General features: G+C 37.3%; 1 protein-coding gene across 2 annotated transcripts in view; it reads right to left on the bottom strand.

Annotated features, from left to right (window-relative positions):
• LOC127654458 (protein arginine N-methyltransferase 3-like) overlaps nt 1–22,235 on the bottom strand; it is an 82,984-nt gene extending 60,749 nt beyond the window's left edge. The window contains exons 1-9 of one of the 2 annotated variants that reach the window (XM_052141680.1): nt 21,999–22,235; nt 17,760–17,887; nt 16,383–16,465; nt 16,252–16,301; nt 16,054–16,156; nt 15,606–15,762; nt 11,153–11,297; nt 4,811–4,876; nt 4,149–4,270 (exon numbers count right to left, since the gene is read on the bottom strand). In XM_052141680.1, the coding sequence (XP_051997640.1) occupies nt 4,149–4,270; nt 4,811–4,876; nt 11,153–11,297; nt 15,606–15,762; nt 16,054–16,156; nt 16,252–16,301; nt 16,383–16,465; nt 17,760–17,809 (776 nt within the window). In that variant the 5' untranslated portion in view covers nt 17,810–17,887; nt 21,999–22,235. Of the gene's footprint in view, nt 1–4,148; nt 4,271–4,810; nt 4,877–11,152; nt 11,298–15,605; nt 15,763–16,053; nt 16,157–16,251; nt 16,302–16,382; nt 16,466–17,759; nt 17,888–18,139; nt 18,168–21,998 lie in introns of those variants that run through there. The other variant, XM_052141671.1, reaches the window with a different exon arrangement.
• Nucleotides 22,236–23,467: the final 1,232 nt, after the last annotated feature.

Raw genomic sequence — 23,467 nt, 5'->3', positions numbered from 1 at the left:
TCATCTACATCAAAGTCACAAGTATATACAAACAATGAGCTTAAGTTAACATCACTCAAACCATTATAATATTTTATGCCTTTATTGAACACATCCCATTAACCATTTACAGTAATGTGGGAAAAACCTTGGATTTAATAACTGGTCGGTCCTCCTTTGGCAGGAATAACCTCAATCAAGAGTTTCCGGTAGCTGCGGATTAGACCTGCACAACGTTCAGAAGGCATTTTGTACCATTCTTCCTTACAGAACTGCTTCAGCTCAGTCATATTCTAAGGATGTCTGGTGTGAACATCTCTATTGGGTTAAGGTCTGGGCAACTCCAAAAGGTGAATATAGTTTATTTTTTAAGACATTCTTAAGTGGATTTACTTTGATGTTTAGGGTCATTGTCCTGCTGCATCACCCAACCTCTAATGAGCATCAGCTGGTGCACACCCACCCTGACATTATCCTATAGAATATCTTGATAAACTTGGGAATTAATTTTTCCCTAGATGATGGCAAGGGTCTAGGCCTCGAAGCAGCAAAGCAACCCCAAATCATGATGCTCCCTCCACCATACTTCAGCGTTGTGATGATGTTTTTATATTGGTATGCGGTGCACTTTTTATGCAATATGTAGTGCGACATGTTATTCCCAAAAAATTCAACCTTAGTTTCATTAGTCCACAAACAATTTTCTCAGTAGCGTTGTGTAATGTCAAGGTGGTCTTTGGCAAACTTCAGGCATGCAGCAATGTTTTTTAATCAGCAGATTCATTCGTGGTGTCTTGCCATGGACACCATGCCTGTTTAATGTTTTTCGTAGACTAATGAACAGAGATGTTAACAATTACCAATGATTCCTTCAAGTCTTTAGCTGTCACTATAGGTCACTCTTTTTACCTCATTGAGCATTCTGCGGTGTGCCTTTGAGTCAAATTGGCTAGACGACTACTTTTAGGGAGAGTAGCCATAGTAATAAATTGTCTCCATTTATAGACAATTTGTCTAACTGTGGACAGATGAATATATAAATTCTTAGAGAAAACTTTCCCTTTTCCTAAAACAATTCATGATCGTAGGTTTTTTTAAGATAAAAGGCATGGTTCATGTCAACCGATGCTTCTTTTGAGTGTTTTTTATATGTCAAAGTAGCTCTAACCCACACCTCCCAATCTAGTTTCATTAACTGGATGCCAAGATTACCAACTTCTGTCTCTAATTAGCTTTTGTTGACATAATTAGCCTAGGGGTTCACTAAATTTTTTCACAGCACTGTAAATGTTTAATGGGATGTGTTCAATAAAGACATGAAATATTATAATTGTTTGTGTTTTTAGGTTAAGCAAATTATTGTTTGTCTATACTTGTGACTTGATGAAGATGAGATAACTTTTTTTTTACCAATGAATGCAGAAAACCAGCTTCCAAAGGGTTCACATACATTTTACTACCACTTTAAGTAAATAACAACCTAAATTCAGTTACTATTTTCATCATTATTCCTCAAGTTACTAAAGTTCTTCTAAAAAGACTGTGAATGCAAATGTTTAAAAGGATGTTATCCTTAAAAAATATATATATATATATTTTAGGCTCACGTAAAATCGTATAACTCCAAACTTTCTCACATTTCTGTAATTGTGCAATGTAATATAGGTTCCTCAACCTAGAAATTATACTTTCATGTATATATGTTGGCATTCAAAAAAATACAAAAATAAGATCCATTACCATCTCCACTATTGTTGTGTTAAGGATCATGCATTTCTACCTAGAAACAACACTTCTGCAAAACACACTCAAACACACATGCAGAATGTAGGAGGACTTGGCCCAACAGCGGCCCAGCGAACTGTAAAATTAAACTTCATTTTCCTACCATTCTACTGCCTGCTTCTACTTATACTTACATAATAACAATAACAATAATCTAAAGAATCTAAACAGAGACACCACATGTTGTGAATACATCTCCAATGAATAAAACTATATTCCTGCTCTTGAAATGAAAGCGCCCTGGGAGGTGATACATGAGGCAATTTTAATGGGCAGATAGGTCGTAAAAAAAGCAGATAGGGTGAGCTGAAGTCCATTTGTATGTTTAGCGTGCACGTGAGACACTGAACAAGGATGGAAGTGGGGTAATATTGGAAGCCGACTGGGCAGAGGTAAACGACAGGCCTTTAAGGATGTGACTGCAGCTCGAAAAAAACTATTGAATTCAACAACTGAGACAAATACAAAATGGACTAGGGGTGAGGCAGTCCTCCACAAGAGATTGCCGTGTAATAGAGTCTATGTGAAAACACTGGTGAAAATTTGTGTAGGTCTGTGTTACTATCATTGAGGAAGGTGGTGTGTCTGAATGGCAATTATAACAAACAAAGACATGTCACTGTAGAAAGGAAGTAGAAAATAAAAAAGCTGCGATGGAGAAAGTTCTTAGTGACCACAACTTTTAAGCTCCAAAAAGGACAGGGAAAAACCTTTTAAGGCACTTATACACTAACAGCAATGTTCTCCTTCATTTAAAGCTAGATAGAAGGTCAAAACAGCTGAGCAACGGTACTGTTTGCGAACATTCGGACACCACCCATGCAACTGGTCGATTGTTACAAGAACATTTAAACATGAGATGCACACTGTTTTGACAACAGGCAAAGTGTAAAACCAATGCATCATTAAAATGTGTTACCAATGACAACATGCCTCACTCAAAGAATAGAATCCATATGACTAGTAGAAGTACTGCTTAAACCACTTGATGATGATTTAAAGGGGTGATGAAGTGCAATTTTTTATAATTGTATTATCTTCCCTGAGGTCCACTGTTAATGCTATGAAAGTTTGTTTTGCTCCAAAACAGTCACAATTTATTGATATATGATCATTTTCCACCCTGTTTTGGCCCTCTGTCTGAAACGCTCAGTTTTGACTAAGTGCTTTCTTAAAAGTTCAACGTAAACACGCACTGTTATGATTGGCTAACATCATGCAGCCCCTCAAATTCAGCATACTCAATCGGAAGAACATTAAAAAAACTAAATTTCAGGGTTTATGCATAACGCACATCCAACACACTGCATCTGAATATATTAAACTGTTCATTTCAAGCACAACTGTTAACACTCAGTCAAAAAGTCATGACATTTGAGATATTCATGAATGAAACTGTTTAATTATGTTAAGTGTTTTCAACTGCCCCCTACTTCAATAGCAGATCCTTTGCAAAGCTTGAATCATGTTTTGTCTGTTCAAAAGCAATCCTGGAAAAAGACATTGCTGTCAAAGTAGGTGGAGCACTGGGTTACACCCACCGATGACGTGGACCAATGGCAGTAAGAAAGTGTTTAACAGCCAGTACGAATATTTCCTGAATGTTTGCCCAGTCAAGCTGCTTCAAACTACCACAACATACACCTTATTTATGGACAGATTTCGTTGGAAATGATGTCGCATCCATTCTTTTTTTGACACTAGAAATATAATGGCGGATTTAAGCACCACAAACGTAGTCCGTTATAAAAACACTCTATATAAGAACACAGTTATTCACCGATAATCTTCCCATCCGTTGAAGCACTGCAACCTCATTATCAAAGTGACAATCCAGGTGTGACGTCATTGACGTCAAAACATTCTGTGTTATAGATTGAATATGCAGAATGGAGAATGAGATTTGAGAGCTGCAGCGAAGGGTAAGATTTTCTGTGAATAATGACCTACAGTAAATGTTGGTCTGTTCCTCAAACAAAGAAATTATTTGGCTTTAGAAGACTTGGAATATAGCACACAAGTCATATGGACTACTTTTATGGTTCTTTTATAGAGCTTGTGTCCTTTTTGGAGCTTGACAGCTTCGTCACTTTAAACTGTTATATGAAAAACAGCTGAATGAAGTTTCTTCAAATATTCCCCATTTGTATTCCTTGGACAAAATAACAGCTTATGGGTTTGGAAGAACATGGGAGCAAGTAAATTATGTTTCATTTTTGGGTGAACTATTCCTTTAATTGTTTTTGCTTCATATTGGAGAAATACTGTTATAGAGGGAGTAGTATATCATTTTCCTTTTATTAAAAACAAACACATTTAGCCATAGAGGGCCTTAATCAAATACCCAAGAATCTGTCAATTACTAAGGTCTGATGTTAACTCACCTGACAATGTCCATTGCCTGGTATATGATCTCTGACTGATCGACAGCAATGACCTTTCTGGCTCCTGCTTTGGCAGCAAACATAGAGAGGATTCCCGTACCACATCCGACGTCAAGCACCACCTACAGGTTAAAGGAGCAGCACGTAAACTTTCCACCCTACGGAGCTGCCCGGGCACCCTCGACCTGCCAGCTTGTCTGTGCGATCTTGAGTGTGCAGATGCGTAATAACGGCACCCAAGGCATTTATCATGCTGACAGGGTCTAACCCTTATTTGCCAAAGACCACTGGCTGGACCATGCTGGCCAAGATAAGTCCCATTCGTTGTCTACCCCCCTTTCTCTTCGTGTCCCCCCTGTATCCATGTTCGGCTGCAGCAGGCTCAAGCTGATCTAGACAATGTCAGCATAGAATTAATGGTTTGTATATGAGCTGTGGTGAATTTCACTGCAAGCCTTCTGCAGTGTTTTTTATGTGTGTGTGCACATGGAACAGCAATTACCCTGTTATCAGCCCATTGCAGTTGGCACACGAGAGACCCCCCCTTTTAAAAAAATACTGCAGCTCAGTATAATGCAATGGGTTTTTATATCAGTGCTGTCATTATATACACATACCTTTCTCTACTACACCTATACAACACTGAACATGGCTGGACTCACCTTGTCCTTGAAGTCGCCCATGTTGCAGTACATGAAGTCTCTATAGCTTTCAGTGCGCACCTTGTCCTGTCGGAAAACGAGACAACCAAAAAGAAAAAAAGGAGTCTTAAGTAATGATGCTGTGTCACCATTCTATTTTCCATTAAGAAGACAGAACGCACCCATCCTTGCAAGAGAAAAATAGTTTAACACGATCCAATCATTCAGAGCAAAAATGTAATTTTAATGCCTTAAAACAGGCTTTGCCACAGTTATAGCTGATGACTTTCTTTCAGTCAAGGCCCATGCTGGAAATTAAATTAACAATCGTTAAGCAGCATGAAATACAAATCTCAGTCAAAATTGAATTATAAAGCAATTAAAAGTATGCATAAATGGTCATTATTTTTTGGAGGGGGAGTGTTATTGGGAGTGGAAATGAAAAATGTAATGAAACTGACCCTGACACTTCTTGCTTAGCCAGCAGAATTTTACAGCCAGAAATGCCTAATTAACCTGCCAATCAGAATAAGCACCACCCAGAACATACATGATGCCAAAATGCATTTCCATTCTGGACATGAGGCTTTACATTTATAGCAGTTTAATCCAGAAGTTTCAGAGGGCAAATTGCGAACAACAAAGGAGCTTATTTTTTGTGCAATAGGGTTAAACATTCAGCTTTTCCTTGTCAAGGAATGCGAATGGAATTTCTATTATAATTTAAAACCAACCAAAGGAGATCAAATAAGAACATTTTAAAATTCAAATCAGATCCTACTGAATTATCTAAAAATCCAGATTTCAGTTATTTATGCTAATGTTTTTATAATGCCATTTAACATCATAGACTTTAAGAGTTAGTTCACCCAAAAATAATTTACTCAACCTCAAGCCATCCTAGGTGAATATTACTTTTTTCTTTCAGCCAAACACAATTGGAGTTATACTTAAGCAATATCAAACAAGCAAGTGTGCGATATGGCCCTACATCAGCACTGCTGTAATTCGGCCGCAGGCCGAGTGCCTTAGGTAATCACAGCAGTGCTAATTTAGGGCCATATAGCATGATTGCGAGTGTGACAACAGTTCAGTGAACAAGTAAATTGTAAAAAAATAAGGGAAAAACGGAGTAGGTTCATAAAAACACATTTGTGCATGGAACTACTTTATTACGCAACCGATCAGAATCTGCCATTGCTGGTTCAAACCAAATGATGCGTTCAAGCCTCCATTAGTAATTCAAAATGTCACTTCAGAAATAGTCTCATGGCTTGTGCTGTTTTGAACAACTTATTGGATAAACAAGGCTGGATGGATGGATGGGTGTGTGTGTGTGTGTGTGTGAGAGAGAGAGAGAGAGAGAGAGAGAGAGAGAGAGAGAGCATGTGTAATCACCTGTCCACACCTAAGCAGAGATGCTGTCAGCTTTCTGAAGTTCAGCTTTCTCAGAGGTAAAATAGCCGTCAAAGCGGGGGTATTCCTCTCTATTTCACGGTAGCTGGTGCACAAGAGTCATTCCCTATAGAATCTGCAATCTCTTCTGCCATTTTAAACAGTATGTATCTAATGTGGAAACTCCAGTAAGAGGTAAGCACCTTGAGTTCTGTAATCAATGTTGTGTCTCTCAGCTGTGATAAGCCTTTATGCTGAATTTGTTAGTTTAAAGCCGTTTAAAGCTATTTCCTAGCTTTAGTAATGCAGTAGTAATATGAGTGATCACGGAGGGCTCTTCTATGTAAACAATGACTAAGGGATTCACTTCATATCACCAACTGGCTCATATTACACACAAAAATTATCTTTTGCCACCACCTGCTGGCTAACATATGTAATGTCGAAAAAAAAATAGATGTAAAAACAGACACATAGCCTACATTAGCTCTTAACACATATGCACTGCTCTTACACTTTAGTATATGACGACGTACACAAGCAGAGTGATACAGATGTTGTCAGACCATCAGTGCTCATGGAACATCTCTCGTCCAATCAGATTCGAGGACCGGAACTAACTGTTGTATATTAAAAAATATCCAGGCTCTTCTAAGCTTTATAATGGGAGTGAATGGTACCTTAGATTTTGAAGCCCAAAAAAGTGCATCCATCAAAAAAGTAATCCATCCAAGGGGCTAGTAAAGGCTTTCTGAAGTGAAGCGATGCGCTTTTGTAAGAAAAACATCCATATTTATAACTTTATAAACTATAAACACTGGCTTCCGGTAACAGCCATCCTCACGTTCACGAGAGTTGAGTTCTGGCATATGATGCAGGCATAGCATAAGCTCAGGTGGGAAGTGACAAATGTGGAAGCGCAGAGAATAGAGCAAAACAAACGGTGGTTACGAATTAGAAGTTAACAACAAGGATTTTTAAAGAAAAATGTCAGAGGATTTCAATATAAGAGAAGAGGAGAGGAGATTGAGTTTTTTCCCCAGCCCTATTTGTTTGAACCGGAGTACACTGACCAGGAACTCTGGGAGATGGAGGAGGCTGCAGCAGCGGCAGCACAAACAAAAGAATCTGGTTGACGGAGAGTACGGGAGGCGTGGTGGTGCTCATGCAGGAAATGCGAGGTAATGCCAACAGAGGCTGAGAGAGTTTGCTGCCATGAATGGATGATTGGAATAACTGGATAGACACACGAATGCACCATTTTAAGACTAGTACAAATCTACAGTATAGCTAAAACAACTGACTTGTTTTTGACATTTTCCTTTGCTGTAAACAACGCGCGCTTCCGCATTCATCACTTCTCACCAGAGCTTACACTACGCCTACATCATACGCCGGAATTCGACTCTCTCCTGAACATGCAGCCGGCCATTACCGGAAGCCAGTGATTATAGATTACAAAGTTATAAATATGGATATTTTTCTTACAAAAACAAATCACTTTGCTTCAGAAGGCCTTATTTAACCCCATGAAGCCGTATGGATTACTTTTTTGATGGATGGATGTGCTTTTTTGGGCTTCAAAATCAAAGGTACCATTCACTCCCATTATAAAGCTTGGAAGAGCCAGGTTTTTTTTATATAACTCCGATTGTGTTTGGCTGAAAGAAGAAATTCATATACACCTAGGATAGCTTGAAGGTGAGTAAATTATGGAATCATTTTCATTTTTGGGTGAACTAACCATTTAAGGAATGGTGCAATCTTTATCCCTTTACTAACTTCCCATGTAAGGCAGTTGATTAAAGCCACAGTTATTCACTCAATTTTTTTGTTGGAAGTTAAAGTGACAGTCACATATGTTTAATTATAAAAATGACAACAAATTATATAATTCCATTTAGAATTATAAAGGAATACTTATCCAAAGGAATGCTAATGGATTGCTAAAGGAATTTATGTTATGATTTATAAACATTCAAAAAGAGATCTGCAATAAGAATCCTATAAAAAATTAAAGAAGCTCATACTTGCTAAACTGAAATTCAGACAAAACAAATCAAAAATAAATACTACAAGATTTTATATTTTTATTTATAAAAATTTCACAGAGATTTTATTAAAAGGGATAGTTTACCAAAACAAAATACATTCTCTTCTCATTTACTCCAGATGTGTATGGCTTTCTTTCTTCTGCAGAACACCAACAAAGAGTTTTAGAAAAATATTTTGGCTCTGTAGGTCCTTACCATGCATATCAATGGTGGCCAGAACCTTGAAGGCCCAATTGAAGCAATATGATAGGTGTGGGTGAGAAAGAGAAAAAAAGTTATGTTTTACTGTAAATCTCCATTTTCACTTTTACATTGTTCTTCTTTTTGCTGATTTGCATTCTTTTTGCATATTGCTATCAATTTATAAAAAAAGGACTTAAAAATGTATCCGTTTCTCACCCACACTTATATCTAGGGCTGGGTATCGAGTTCGATACATTTTAGGCACCGAACGAATTGCCTCTAAACTATCGAGTATCAACAAACTTTTTGTCGTTCGGTATCACATTTCGATACCTAATGGCTCCTACAGACTACATAACTTTCAAAGACGTCGGATCGTGGTACCGGTCATATTACACAACTGTCTGTCTTGTCACTGAAGTCGTAGCGTTTTCAAATTACACAACGAATCCGCGACAGGGTTGAACACATTACAAGACATTACACTATTGACGAATCCTTGACGACTCTGCCTGGACTCCAAATTACATTTCACAACAGTTTACACGCGAGAAGTGATACGAGATACGAAAACAAATGCATGATCATATGTTATGCATTTCAGAATATGATGTGTATGTTTTTAATCACCTCAAGGCATCGTTTATATTATTTGGTTACAATATGAAAAAGTAGCTCCTACTGAAAAATGATCTCCATTCAAGATAATTGCTGCCAAGAACAGCAACACAACAAATCTGATGGAGCACTTGACAGTGCATGGAATAAACTTCAGAGCAGAAAGTTGCCCCTTCTTCGATTGCAAGAAGACCGAGCCGTTGCAGTCATCCATTCAGCATCCTCCTCCCAAAGAGCTTCATTTAACATGCCCACCGAGTACTCCTCCAAAACTACTGATGAATGCAGCGCTGCTATGACTGGGACAGGTAGGTTAACGTTTAGCAAACAACCCAAAAAAACTAAATCGGCTAACTTGTAGTGGTACATGCTTGTCTAATTGTAAAATTCTGGTGTGCGGTGACATAGTCCTATAAACTGGGACCTATATAACGTTAGATATTGTTTGGATGTATGGCTATAGTTAGCTAGCTAAATAGATGCTAAAAATGCTTTAAGGTTGACTTTAACTGCATTCACAAGTTTAACTCACATTAAACTAGTTATCTTGTTAAACCGTACTTATCTTTAGGGTTGGCTGAATTAACAGTTTAGCTTTCTTGTTTTTTTTTTTCCTCTTCAAATCAATGTTATAGCCTCTGCCCCTGCCGACCCTGGCATGACGAGACCAGAAGGCTCAGGAGAGTCTCTGAGTCTGTAAAAAAGTGAACAAACTGAAAAAAATAAATAAAACCAAAGTTTTTTTGAGGTAATGTTTGTAATCTTGTTAAAACGGATTTCATAAAATTGGTGTTGAAAAAAGTATCATTTAGGAACCGGTATCGAAGTCAAGATATCGATATCAAAATGTTTTTAACGATACCCAGCCCTACTTAAATCACCTTTGAAGGATTAAACAAGTGGAGAAGTATTGATTACTTTTTTTGCTGCCTTTATATGTTTTTTGAACCTTCAATGTTCTGGACACTATTGACTTGCATTGTATGGACCTACAGAGCTGAGATATTTTTCTAAAAATCTTAGTTTGTGTTCAGCAGAAAAAAAAAAGAGTCATACACATCTCAGATGTCCTGAGGGTGAGTAAATGATGAGTGAATTTTCATTTTTGGGCAAACTATCCCTTAAACAACCCTTTAGAATTGTATTGGAATAGGATTCTTTAAAGGAATAGGAAAAAAAGAAAAGAAAAAGAAAATTCTGTCATCATTCACTCACCTCAATGTAATTCAAAACATGTATGACTTTCTTTCTTGAATGGAATACAAAAGGAGATGTTAGGCACTGACAACCACAGTCACCATTCACATTCAAAAAGATTTAATGAAAGTGAATAGTGACTGAGGCTAACATTCTGCCTATAACGTCATAAAAAGAAAGACTTACTGGGTTGAAACAACACCAGGGTGAATAAATTAATATATTTTTCATTTTTTGGTAAAATATCCCTTTAAGAATTCTAAACAAAAAAAAAAAAAAATACTCTCATTAAAGTATTCTCTCTAAATGTTTAGAATTAAACATGTTTGAGTGTCACTTCAACTTTCGAATTAAAAGTTAGTGGAAAACTATGGCTTACTTACATGGAAAGTTGAGTGTTAGTTGGTAAAGGGTTAAAGATCGTGCAATTATTTGACCTTATGATGGTAAATGGCATCATTTTACGATGGACTGTAAAAGGCGTCAGAGCTTGCGCTGCACCATACATCTGCCTCTCCTCTGCAGAGGGTGCACAAGAGTTTCTACTCTGACGCAAACCTGTGTTTAATGCAAGTTGGAGGAAGCACCAATCACTGGCCTTCTAAAGCATTTACTGCAGTATGAGAGTCGATGATCCACACGCTTCTTACTGCAACATGCTTTACTGCAGTCACAATGCTCAAACAATGACATCTTAACAAGAAAGCTGAAAATCTACTATAAAATTGCCTTGTGGCAAAAATAAATAATGGTGAATCATGAAAATATACTGCACAGGGCAAGTCATTTGCTATCTTTTTGCAATGAAGGAGTTTGCACAGAGTGAGAGTTGGCTGAAACAATTTCCTGTGACACTTCTACCCTCGCCAGTAGCAAATAAGGCCAAAGAGACAATGCTAAATGGGGACAGACTTACCTTCAGCATCTCCTCATGGATGCTGTAATGCCCATAAGAGCTAAAGTAGGCCTCGTCTTCATCTTCTCTCAACTCAGCAATGGCCCCTAAGCTTGAAGGGCCATGGCTTGTGTCTGCATTCAGCACTAGACCTTGTGCCAGCATTCTGGGGTGATGCAAACAATAAAACACCTACATTTAGACAGAGGAAGGCTTGGTCAGTCCCTTTAGCACACGTGTATGTACATGTGAGCGATTGCTCAAAATCTTAACCACTGCAGTGGAATTTTACCCCATGTCTAACTTCTATTGACCCGCCTCTTTTTTTGCACCTCTATCACTTCAGCTGGTGTCTTTTAAACTACTCTCTATGCTGCCCCCTGCTGGACCCAGTTATTTATTACCCATAGGTTTCATGATTTACACTCTCAAAGTGAGCTGTTCTTTCTTCAAATCAGTAACGATCACGGATAACTTTAAACAAGTTTACAAACTGCGTGAATTACTTGGTTAACCACATTTAAAACAATAATTAGCTGGTCCAAACTTGAAGGATGAAGTAGAGGACAGGGGGGGAATGCTTTCCACATTTTGCTTAAATAGTCTCTTGGGCAAAGACAAATGAAATAGAGGTCAAATAAATTCCTCTACAAACATGTAATGAAAAAAGGTCATCTGAAAAATGCCATTAGAAAAATGGTCTATAACATAGGGTCATCGCAAAGATTTCCAGAGACAGAGACACAACTTACCCCACATAAGGTGTAAGCTGTGTCATGTCAAGGAGTTAAGTTGAATTATTGCAGACTATATGAATGATTTTACATTTCCAATGTAAAAAATGTGAAAATAAATTATTAATTTATTAATGCACAATCACATTCCAAAGCCTTATATTTTTGCACATATATCGCACTGTCAAAAAACAGAAAGGATTTAATATTCAGTATATTTAAATGCAGTTAAACAATTCTTGAAATATTTTTTTTAAGAGTAAAATAATTTTTAACAGTATTACCTGCACTTTACCCCACAGCTACCATTTTGGGAAAAATGTGTCACTTAACCCTTTGAGCTCTGAAGGTGTTTTTAAAGATTTCATGTTTCAATGGCATCCCCAAAATAAAAGGCTTATAACAAAACAAAACCAAAACAAGTAGGGTCATGTGGTTGAAATCATCATAAAGAAAACTTTTCAAATGTTTTAATGATATAGATTATGATATATTCTGAGACTCTCAGCCTAAGGAACTGCTGAAAAATCACAAAATAAATTTAGCCAAATATTACATTTCTTTCATAATTTCTTTCTTTTTTTGCCATTATATATCTCTGGGTGTAACTAAGGTGGCTCCAAAAAGCTGCTTTTATTTTATTTCCAATCATGTCAACTGTATCTGAGAAAAATGTTGTGTTGATATGACAAAGCAATCAAAAGTTATAGCATTACAAATATCATTTATCACAGTGTCCAAAAGCATCTCCATGTGTCCAAAAGGCTCTCCAAACAAATAAAACATAATAATTGTACAGAAGAACTAATAACACATGCCATCTAACAATGCAGATGATTTTAGTAATGAGATTTCACAGAATGAGTGCCTTTTGACTCAATGAGCCTGCATCAAGTCAGTGTAATTTACTTAGCGCCATCTCCTGGTTGTCATATGTAACATTGAGTTTCGTGTGGATTATCTCATGATCTCTACACCTTGTGTGAGGGCTGTTTGAAAGATAATCACCTCCTCTAAGTAATGGTATGTGTTATTTTATGTTCCATTTATTGTTCATTAATTTAAGTTAAAGATGAATACATTGCATATAAGTAACATCAACATAATTGTCAAAGAAATATACTTAGCTATTACTCTGAGTAAAACAAATAGGCTGATTGTATTCTAATCTTTGAGAGCTTTCCAAGAATATATGCCAATATATACATTATCAAAACTGAACACTTCTGATTTGTCTGCAAATTTCAAAGCACTTGTTCAGCTTTGGTCAAAATCCCAGTACGCATTTGAAAGTAGAATTTCTAAGCTTTCAAACAATACCAATTTTTTGGTGTTAGTCAAGACTGTAGTTATTCATATGTTTTTTCAAGTATTTTTATTTTTCCTAGCAGGCCCATCCGAGCTTAAAGGGTTAATAATTTGCAGCTAATCTTTATCCAAAGCATTTACATAGTTTTATACATTGCCAATACCCCAACATGTATGATATGTATTTTTAGACCTGGATATGCTAGATGATCACAGGCAGTTGCACTGTATACAATTAAATAAAACTGAATATAGACAGAGTTCTGTGAGTTCTGCACTTCTTCTCATAACACAGAAAGCTGTACTCTGGAATCAGTGATGTTAAAGTTTACAATAATAGGTAGGACATTTTTCAAGATAACACTAGTGTTTCGGACAAAAGTTTAACAGTGCTAGTTTAACAAGGTAATTATACTTGCGGCAAACAAGTATTATTGCACAGAAATTTAAACTAAAGATGAGTGATTGAATTAATATTCTGGGTTTAATACAAATTAAGCTCAATCGACAACATTTGTGGCATAATATTGATTACTGCAAAAATGTATTTCGACTTATCCCTCTTATTTAAAAAAACAAAAGCAAAATCAAGGTTTCAGTGAGGCACTTACAATGGAAGTGAATGGGGCCAATATTTGGAGGGTTTAAAAAGGCAGAAATGTTAAGCTTATTCACCTCAAGGCATCATTTATATTATTTGGTTACAATATGAAAAAGTAGCTCCTACTGAAAAATGATCTCCATTCAAGATAATTGCTGCCAAGACCAGCAACACGACAAATCTGATGAAGCACTTGACAGTACATGGAATAAACTTATAATTTTATAAAAGCACTTCCATTAATTAACTTCCCTTTAAGTTGTTTAAATCATAATCTTTCTGCCGTTTAATAGTTTTAGGGTTTACAGCTTTACGTTGTCATGGCAACAAAGTTGTAAAATTAGATATAACTTTAAACAGGAAAGGTAAGCAAGCGATTTTATCACACTAAAATCATGTTAACACACATATTGTTTACGTTTTGTGGCTATACTATTGAAACAGTGAGTATTTTAACGTTTAAGGATTGACCCATTTACTTCCATTGTAAGTGCCACACTGAGCACGTTTACATGCATGTTTTTACACAGATTATGCTTAATAAGGCGACAACGTGTGTGGTCGTGTAAACGCATTAAATGGCTTTCCATTCTTGGTCCTTAACCGATCGACACAGGTAGATTACCAGTTTCTATCCAATGTTCCCAAGTGTTGTGCACATGCCTCTTAACGGTTTATTAATCTTATATCTCACACTGGACTGTCATAATTATATTCTCCACAATACAACTACTGTATATATATTTTTTTATATACTCTTTATTTATTTTTTTATTGTATGTGTATTCTATATTGTGTGTATTGTTTACTGTACATTGTATATTATTATTGTGTTGTGTAAGTATGTGTACATTTGATATGTAAATTGTGTTTTGTAAATATGTTGTTTATTGTAATTGGTATATGTCTCTTCACTGTCATGACTGCTATGATGCTCGGAACTGCACACATGACTTTCACATACTGTTGCACTTGTGTACATGGTAGTGTGACAATAAAGTGATTTGATTTAACGTCAAAAGCGTATAACTCGTAATTTCAAATCTCATGTAAGCACGGATTTCTTGCTTTGTCAGATTTTTGGAGTTATCAGCATATTGGTATGCATGAAAACTTATAATAAGCACTGTAACCAAGGTTTTTGCTTTTTTTTTTAAAGAAAAGGAGGGACAGAGGGGGGCCTGGGTAGCTCAGTGAGTATTGACGCTGACTACCACCCATGGAGTCACGAGTTTGAATCCAGGGCGTGCTGAGTGACTCCAGCCAGGTCTCATAAGAAACCAAATTGGCCAGGTTGCTAGGGAGGGTGACACATGGGGTAACCTCCTCGTGGTCACTATTAGGGGTTCTCACTCTCAATGGGGTGCGTGGTAAATGGTGTGTGGATCGCAGAGAGTAGCATGAGCCTCCGTATGCGGAGTGATAAGATGCATGGATTGACGCCTCAGAAGTTGAGGCAACTGGGATTTGTCGTCCGCCACCCGGATTGAGGTGAGTAACCGCGCTGCCACAAGGACCTACTAAGTAGTTCTCCCAAATTGGGAGAAAAAGGGATAAAACAATTTTTTTTACAAAGGAGGGATGTGTACAAAATGTATTTTTGTGGTAATCAACATTATGCCACAAATGCTTCTGATTGAGCGTAACTTGTATTGAACCGGTTACCCAGAATATTCCTTTAAATGAGTAAAGAAGGGTTACATAAAATATTACAGGTTGCCTGTACTTGATTCTATTAGGCTAATTCCATTTGCAGGTGCTTTTCTTTTCTTCTCAGCAACCTAAAGCACATGAACAAGTTTGCTTGAATGTTATACTATCTTTTACTAACTTGAGTTTGTGCAGATCCTCCATGGCACGAGCCAGGGCTTCCTCAGCTCTCTGAGCTCTGTCTTCAGCCTGCCTGGATCTCTGAAGCAGCAAATCTGCCTGATCACCAGCCGAGGTGCTCAACGTCACCACTTCAGCCCCACTCAACTCCTCCAAATCTGAGACAGACAAAAATAAAACACTGTCAGTATGCACAATGCAAACAAAAGTTTGTTTAAAATATGGGAATGAGAAAGTTAACTTAAACTATTTGCAGTTTTGCATAGCAGAAAGTTTCATGTTTTACAAATCACACCAAAGACAATCAACACTAAAGGATCAATCCCGTGAAAATAGACTCTTCTACCAGTCAAGTTCAAAGATGAAGAATGGAATTTGTCCTTATGCTGACCTAAGAATATCAAGATGATTTTACTTCTATTTTTTAATAATAATAACAAGTGTCACACCTATCTGTAGTAATGGGTCATCAGGCAAGACTGGCTTCATAAATTCATCACTGTCCCATGGTAATGGGCCTGAAACCAGCAACAAACACTCTGCAGAACATTTCTGCAATACAACACAACACAATCAGGTTTCATTTCCATGTCCAATCACCAATATGCTCTAGACTCACAAACTGTATGATTAAAAGTGATACTTACAGTTGTTCTAATGTAGTTTATCATCTTTATATAGCCATAATCATCAAGCCCTATAGAGGAATTAAAACAAGAGACATCAAAAATCACTCATTGAGCCACCAAAGTGTTTTAGTTTAGTTTGGGATCCTTACTGTGTTTTCGGACCAGTTCTGGAATATCCACACCATGGTCCACCTTACAGTGTTTGAATGTTTCAGAGACAGAAGTGAGAGTCCTGTTTGAAATGAGAAACAGATATGTGTGCATAAATCATAACATCATCAGTTAAATAAGTAGATGGCATGTTCAGTAGTTTGACATGCTATACATATAAAATTACTTTTTCTAATTCTACAACAGCATGTTTTAAAATTCTTCAATAATTATTATGCATGCAGTTCTTGTTACCTCGTATTAATAGAGAACCTAAAATTTTTGTAACTAAGAAAAAAATATATATATTTGTAAAGAGAGTTGGGGAGTAACAAAATACATGTAACGGGATTACGTATTAAAAATACTAAATATAAGTAACTGTATTCCACTACAGTTACAATTTAAATCATTGGTAATTACAATACAGCTACATTCAAAAATTATTTTTATTACTGATGCGATTAATTAGCATTTAATTGTCATTTGCTTCATTTAATATTTAGTCTTTTCAGATGGAAAACATTTATACATATAAATGATGCGATCCAAAGTGCATTTGAACAGCAGTGAAACACTTTCTTAAGATGTGTTACATTCATACGAGCAGACAGAGAATTACATTTAGTAAGTTTGGAGCAGAAGAAATAAAACCTTGTGTAAATTGTCAGCTTTACACTAAGATAAAATGCTATTTCTAGCCACTTTACATGCTCTCAGCACAAGCATATTTTTTTTATCAAGAATTCACGTTGGATCATAATTTATTTCTCTAGTAAGACCTTTGATACTAGGGCAAAAATCGTATTCTTGATAATAATTTTTTTTAATGTTTTCCTGTAAAAATATCTAAAAATCCTTAAAACAAGATATTTGATTTATCTTGTTTTAGAAACAACACTGCATAAGATATTAAGGTTTTTCAGAAAATGTATTTTTAACATGTGTATTTTGTCTTTCTGTACTGGCAGATTTTTTATAGTCAAAACAAACAAAAAAAAAAATCTACCAGTGCTGAAGAAGTAATCCAAATTATTTAGAAAACGTTACTGACCTTGAGTAATATAACAGAATATATTACAAATTACAGCATGTATTCTGTAATCTGTAGTGGAATACATTTCAAAAGTAACCCTCCCTTCCCTGTTTCTACAGAACCAAACAACAGAACCATAGTGAACTGCAAAATTTTTTTTAAATAAATAAATAAATTATATATATATATATATATATATATATATATATATATATATATATATATATATATATATATATATATATATATATATATATATGCGGCAAAATATAATTCTACTAGGTAGTCTTTCATTTTAGGAAGAATCAGTATGAGTTGCTTCTCTTGACCCTTCCAGTACCTGTCACACAGCACACACGGGACTGTCATGTTTTCAGATCCCTCCTCCATTGGCTGCCACTGTTCATCATCACTGTCAGAGAGCTCGGGAACATCATCACACACCTCACCGCCACGATTACTCACCGGCTACATGACATCGACAACAATTAAACACAGTTTGCTCACACAGTTAATCTCTTCAACAACAGTGTAAAAAAATAAGCTATTGAAATTGGTAGCACGTTTTAAGAGCACAGTAGATCTGAGATTAAACACTTTGAAAATACTATTTTGCGTTAAGACTACATTACATCCTATAAATCGCAACAATTATGCGGGTTAAACTGAACAATAAGCTTCACGATCAAGAAACATTACATTTTATGCATTCACGTGTACCTATGTACGCTGCCATATTGTAGTTTCTGGAGCCGTGTGATTATATCTTCCGGGTTATTCATATCTAACTTTACTTCCAATTTTGTGCCATGTGAGGTCGCTGTGTCCTTAATAATCGCTTGCGTGACACAAAGAGGCTCGTTTTGAATATAGAAGAGTTACAGTACATTCCAGAGAGGAGTGAAAAAAGGCTGTAATTAAATATCGCGTTATATGTTGTTTAATTTCCGCATATTTAACATTAAAATGGATATGATGAACAAGTAACCCAATGTAATAATTCAGATTTTTTTATTTCTATTATATTTATTGTGTGTGTGTGTGTGTGTGTTTTCTCAACAGACGCTGTAACATCTAATTAGCAAGTTTCTTTACTTTTTAGTTATTGTTTTGTCTTTGATTTGTAATTAAATGTTTAGATTCTGATCCGTTTTCAGATGTGTATGGCTCTTTGTTTACAGAAAGTTTTAGTTCATTAATATTTATGAATGGCTTTTAAATACATTTATGTAGGTTTCAGATGAGCGTTTATGAGAGTCAGGAGTTTAAATTCATGATCTCAGTGATTTGGAGCATTTTGAGTATTTCTGTAACTGAAATATTTCATTTTTGGCAAAAACGGCTTGTTAATGATAGAGGTCAGAGGAGAATGGCCATACTGGTTTGAGCTGACAGAAAGGCTACGGTAACTCAGATTACCACTATGTACAATTGCCAAGAGATGAATAGCATCTCAGAATGCACAACACATCGAACCTTGAAGAAGATGGGCAACAACAGCAGAAGACCACGTCAGGTTCCACTTCTATTAGCCAAGAACAGAAAACTGAAGCTGAAGCGGCCCGTTCACCAGCAAAGTGTCAAGGCGAAGTAAATGTTTGCCGGAACACTGCAATGGTGCAGAGAGTCTGATGCGGTTCTCGCCCCTCTGAGACCGAGCGACATGTGCATCTTGAACTACCTCGACAATTGGCTGTTACTGCCGCAATCAGAGGCTTTGTTAAGCCAGCACAGTTTTACTGCTTCAGCCATTTTACAGTGTCCATCTCAGTTCAAACTGGGGAGAACATTTCCACTTTTTACTTGTTTCAGGAATCATTGGGATTTGTGGTGGCGGCATCCACCGTCATTCCATTAAGTCTCTTACACATGAGACCTCTTCAGTGCTGGCTGAAGTGCTGTGTGCCGCGACGTGCTTAGCGCCAATGACACATGCGCATCACTATATCCAGCCGCTGTTCAGCACCATGGACAGCTCTTCCTGCATTTTACCAGCGAGGTGTTGCGCTGGGGCAAGTGCCATGCAGTGCCTAAAGGCATCTGCTGTATTTCTAGCCTTTAAAGTCTTTTCAGTCAGAAATATCAATATCAGAAATGTCATGTCCTGGTTTGCTCAGTCAGCATGACAGTTGTGGCATATATAAACCGCCAAGGCGGAATTCCGGAGACTTCACCCTCAAACTGTATTGAGGATTTGGGAAATATCTGGCAATGCAGAAATCAATCTATTTGCCTCAGTGGAGAATACCCACTGTCCCCTCTGGTACTCGAAGTCCCAAGTTGTCAGGCAGAAAGTGGTGACCATGGATGCTTCCAACACAGGTTGGGGGGTTCTGGCTTTCAGTCAGAAATAGTGAGCTGTCATGTCCTGGTTTGCTCAGTCATTATGACAGTTGTGGTATATATAAATAGCCAAGGCAGAATTCATTCACCGCCAATGTCAAGAATGACGCGTCACCCCCTCCTATGGAGCGAGCATCATCTCTCCCTGAGAGTGACATATGTCCCAGGCTGCCTGAATTACGGTGCAGGTCTACTGTCACGCTAAGGGGTGATACAGGGCGAATGGAGACTTCATCCTCAAAATTTACTGAGGATTTGGGAAATATTAGGCAAAGCAGAAATCAATCTATTTTCCTCAGTGGAGAATGCCCACTGTCCCCTCTGTTATTCGAAGTCCAAGCCCCACTGGGAAGGGATGCAATGGCAAACAAATGGCCGGTGAAAAACAAATATGTGTTTCCTCCGTATGTGTATATATGTGTATGCCTGATCCACTCTGCCATATGCAAAGTCTGAGAGGACAAGGAAACAGTTCTATTAGTTGCACCGAAATGGCCAACCAGCCATGATTTCAGGAAATACCACTGAGGAGGGATCTCCTCTCTCAGGTGCAAGGCACAATCTGGCATCCCCAGCCCCAGCTGTGGAACATACATGTGTGGACCCTGAATGGAGCGCACTACATGCACCAGAACTGACATGTTCAGTCATGAACACCATTTTACAAGCCAGAGCACCATCCACTACACGCCTCTATGCACTCAAATGGAAGGTGTTTGCTGATTGGTGTCTCTCACACAGCAAGGACCCAGTAAACTGCCCCATACATGAAATTGTAATATTTCTTCAAGAGCGATTAGACACAGGACTCACCCTGTCAATGCTCAAAATGTATGTGGCAACTATATCTGCGTATCATGCAGATGAAACTGGCCCCTATATAGGCAAGAATGATTTAATCATAAAGTTCCTTAAAGGAGCAAGATGATTAAACCCACCTCGGCAGGCTACAGTCCTGACTTGGGACTTAACTGTAGTCCTAAAAGCTCTCGCAGGGCCCCCCTTCGAGTGTTTGGACTCTGTTGATTTGCGTATGCTCTCTATTAAGACCACACTACGGCTGGCTCTGGCTTCAGACTGGCATTATCAGTTGACAATTCACATCTGGAGTTTGGCCCCGCTCTTTCAAGAGCCACTGTCAAACCCAGGAAAGGCTATGTACCCAAGTTCCTCACCACAACCTTCAAAGCGCAGGTGGTTCACCTTCAGGCCTTCTTCCCTCCTCCATTTAATTCAGATGAGGAAAATCATTGCATTTGTTATGCCCTGTGCGGGCGCTACATACATACGTTGAGCGTACTTGCCAGTTCAGACTGTCTGATCAGCTCTTTATATGCTATGGAGGATGTGCAAAAGGAATGTCCATCTCCAAGCCAAGACTTTCTCACTTGATTGTCGATGCAATTACCCTGGCTTATGAATCGCAGGGTCAGACTTAACCAATTGGCAGTCTGACCCAGCAAATCAGCAGTAAATTCTGACAACAGTGGTATCATAAATTTCTTCTTTAGCTCAGATCACGCAAAAAAAAATCTCTCTATTTATCAGGCTGATCCAGCTAATGCCCATGCACTCCATCACTATCACGAGAATTATTATTTTCAAGCAGAAATCAGTTTATGGATTTGTATTCCATATCACTTCTTTGTTCACTATAACAATCAACCATGACAGCATTACACAATATTCAGAAACCTGCAGGACCTGCTAAAAGTGAATTTATACATATTAAATGTAATTAAACACATTTATATCACTCTACACACAAAGTCCAAAGAGGAGGATATAAAAAACCTCCCTTTTGTAATACAAAGGATCTGTTATTAAAAATGTTCATGTTAATAACTCAAGTCTTTGTAAAGGGCATTAAAACAATGTTTTGGTTTATCAGGAAATCACACTGTAAAGCAGTCAATGGAAAGAAGGCGAGAACTGGCTTGACGATATAAATAATATTTTAATGAGAAACTTAAAAGACACAAACACACATGTGACAAAATATGTGAATACGAGTATTATATATCTTCATCAAAGCAAGTAATATTTCAGTGTGGCAGGGCAGAGGGCGGGGCCGGGTCGTGATCCTACAAACCTGGTCCCATATTAGGCTAATTATGCCTCTTCTGCAAATTGCTTGCAAGTTTAAGTTTCAACCACAAATGTTGCTAGAGAGCACAAAGTTATGTAAGGTTCAGAAGCATGTATTTGCATGTATTTATGAAACACAGACACTTACAGCCCCTGCTTTGGATTTGGTTGTTTCTAGACAGCAGTATCCCACATTGTGGCCCTGAAAAGTCTCTGCATACTCCTCCAGCTTTTTAAATCAACCACCTTTTGCACCTGAAGAAAAGTAATGAGAAGAAATTAACAGAACTAAATCTCTGATAACCACAGATCCATTCTCTTTCTACAGTGGCCCAAAATATAGTATTTGGACACTTAAAATACATAAAGTAATCTGACGCATCAACTATTTCAGCTGCGAAAAAGCCAATCAGGAAGTGAGGCTAAATCTAGGCAATAGGTTGTTAGGATCTGAGGGTATGTGGAATGTTCGGAGACAACGCCATCTATAGGTCAAGAAAATAATGTCAAGGCTATTTTTAGGCATACATTTTGAAAGTTTTTTCTAAAAGCACCAGCTTTGTATTTTGGAATTCCTTCAGTCATATGGAATCGGATTACCATCGCCTTTCCATTTTTAGATTTCTTTTCAAAAAGCACTGTATCTTACCACCAACAGTTGGACATATCTAAATGAAACTTAGTAACCATTATTAGCGCCAGCCCCTGTATGACCTGAACAGTTTGGGTACAGCGTCACCTTGTGTTAAAAAAACAACAACATAAAAGTCCTTTTAACTTTAGAAATCCTTGACTCATGACACTGATCTCTTTAGATTATTTGCATAATACTGAAAACAATTATATTAATCTTTCCAAAGTCTGTTATATTGCAGGTCTGTCATTTTGACTTTTTAATCTTTTTTTAATTTATAATCTTGTGACCCAGCTGACAAAAAGAATTTTCCACATTCCAAAGCATTTTCCTTTAACACAGTGACCATGAAGATGTCCATCAGAAGTGAAACTTTATATTAGCAATGCTTCATGTAGTCAGAACATTCATGGGGGGGCTAAATCCAGTCTTGAACAAGAGCTTCTCTCTAGCAATGTTGACTTCATCTACTAACGAGCTGATTATTTAATTCAGGTGTTTTAAATAAGCAAGATATACAAAATGTGCAGTGCTGTGGCTCTCATGTGTCTCCTTTGGAAGGATGCATCCTCCGGAGGTCGCAATTCTCGGCCGCATACCTCATTGAGGCTGTCTCGTTTCATTAAAGCGAGTAGGAGACTTCGAATGCGACCTTCTTTCACAGGATTTCGGAGGATGCATGAGGTGTATTTTTGCACTCACAACCCCACAATTCTTGGCATCTACAGAAATGTAAAAAAAAAAAAAAAAAAACACAACGCCAACTTGCCCGTAAATATGATGTTCAAACGCAAGTAATGTTAATTCTAAAGTTGAAGTACCTCAGTAGATGGGTTTAGAGTATATAATATGTATTATTATATTATTATATAATTAAAATAAAGTATTAGACTAAAAGAACACCACATTTACTTTCTTTTCTCTTTACATCTTTATAACTCTCCTAAAATTTGCCTCATACACTCCCTTCAAAAGGGACTTTG

This window comes from Xyrauchen texanus, chromosome 2, assembly GCF_025860055.1.
Source record: "Xyrauchen texanus isolate HMW12.3.18 chromosome 2, RBS_HiC_50CHRs, whole genome shotgun sequence".
Lineage (NCBI taxonomy): Eukaryota > Metazoa > Chordata > Actinopteri > Cypriniformes > Catostomidae > Xyrauchen > Xyrauchen texanus.
This window is presented reverse-complemented; position numbering and strand designations above follow the sequence as displayed.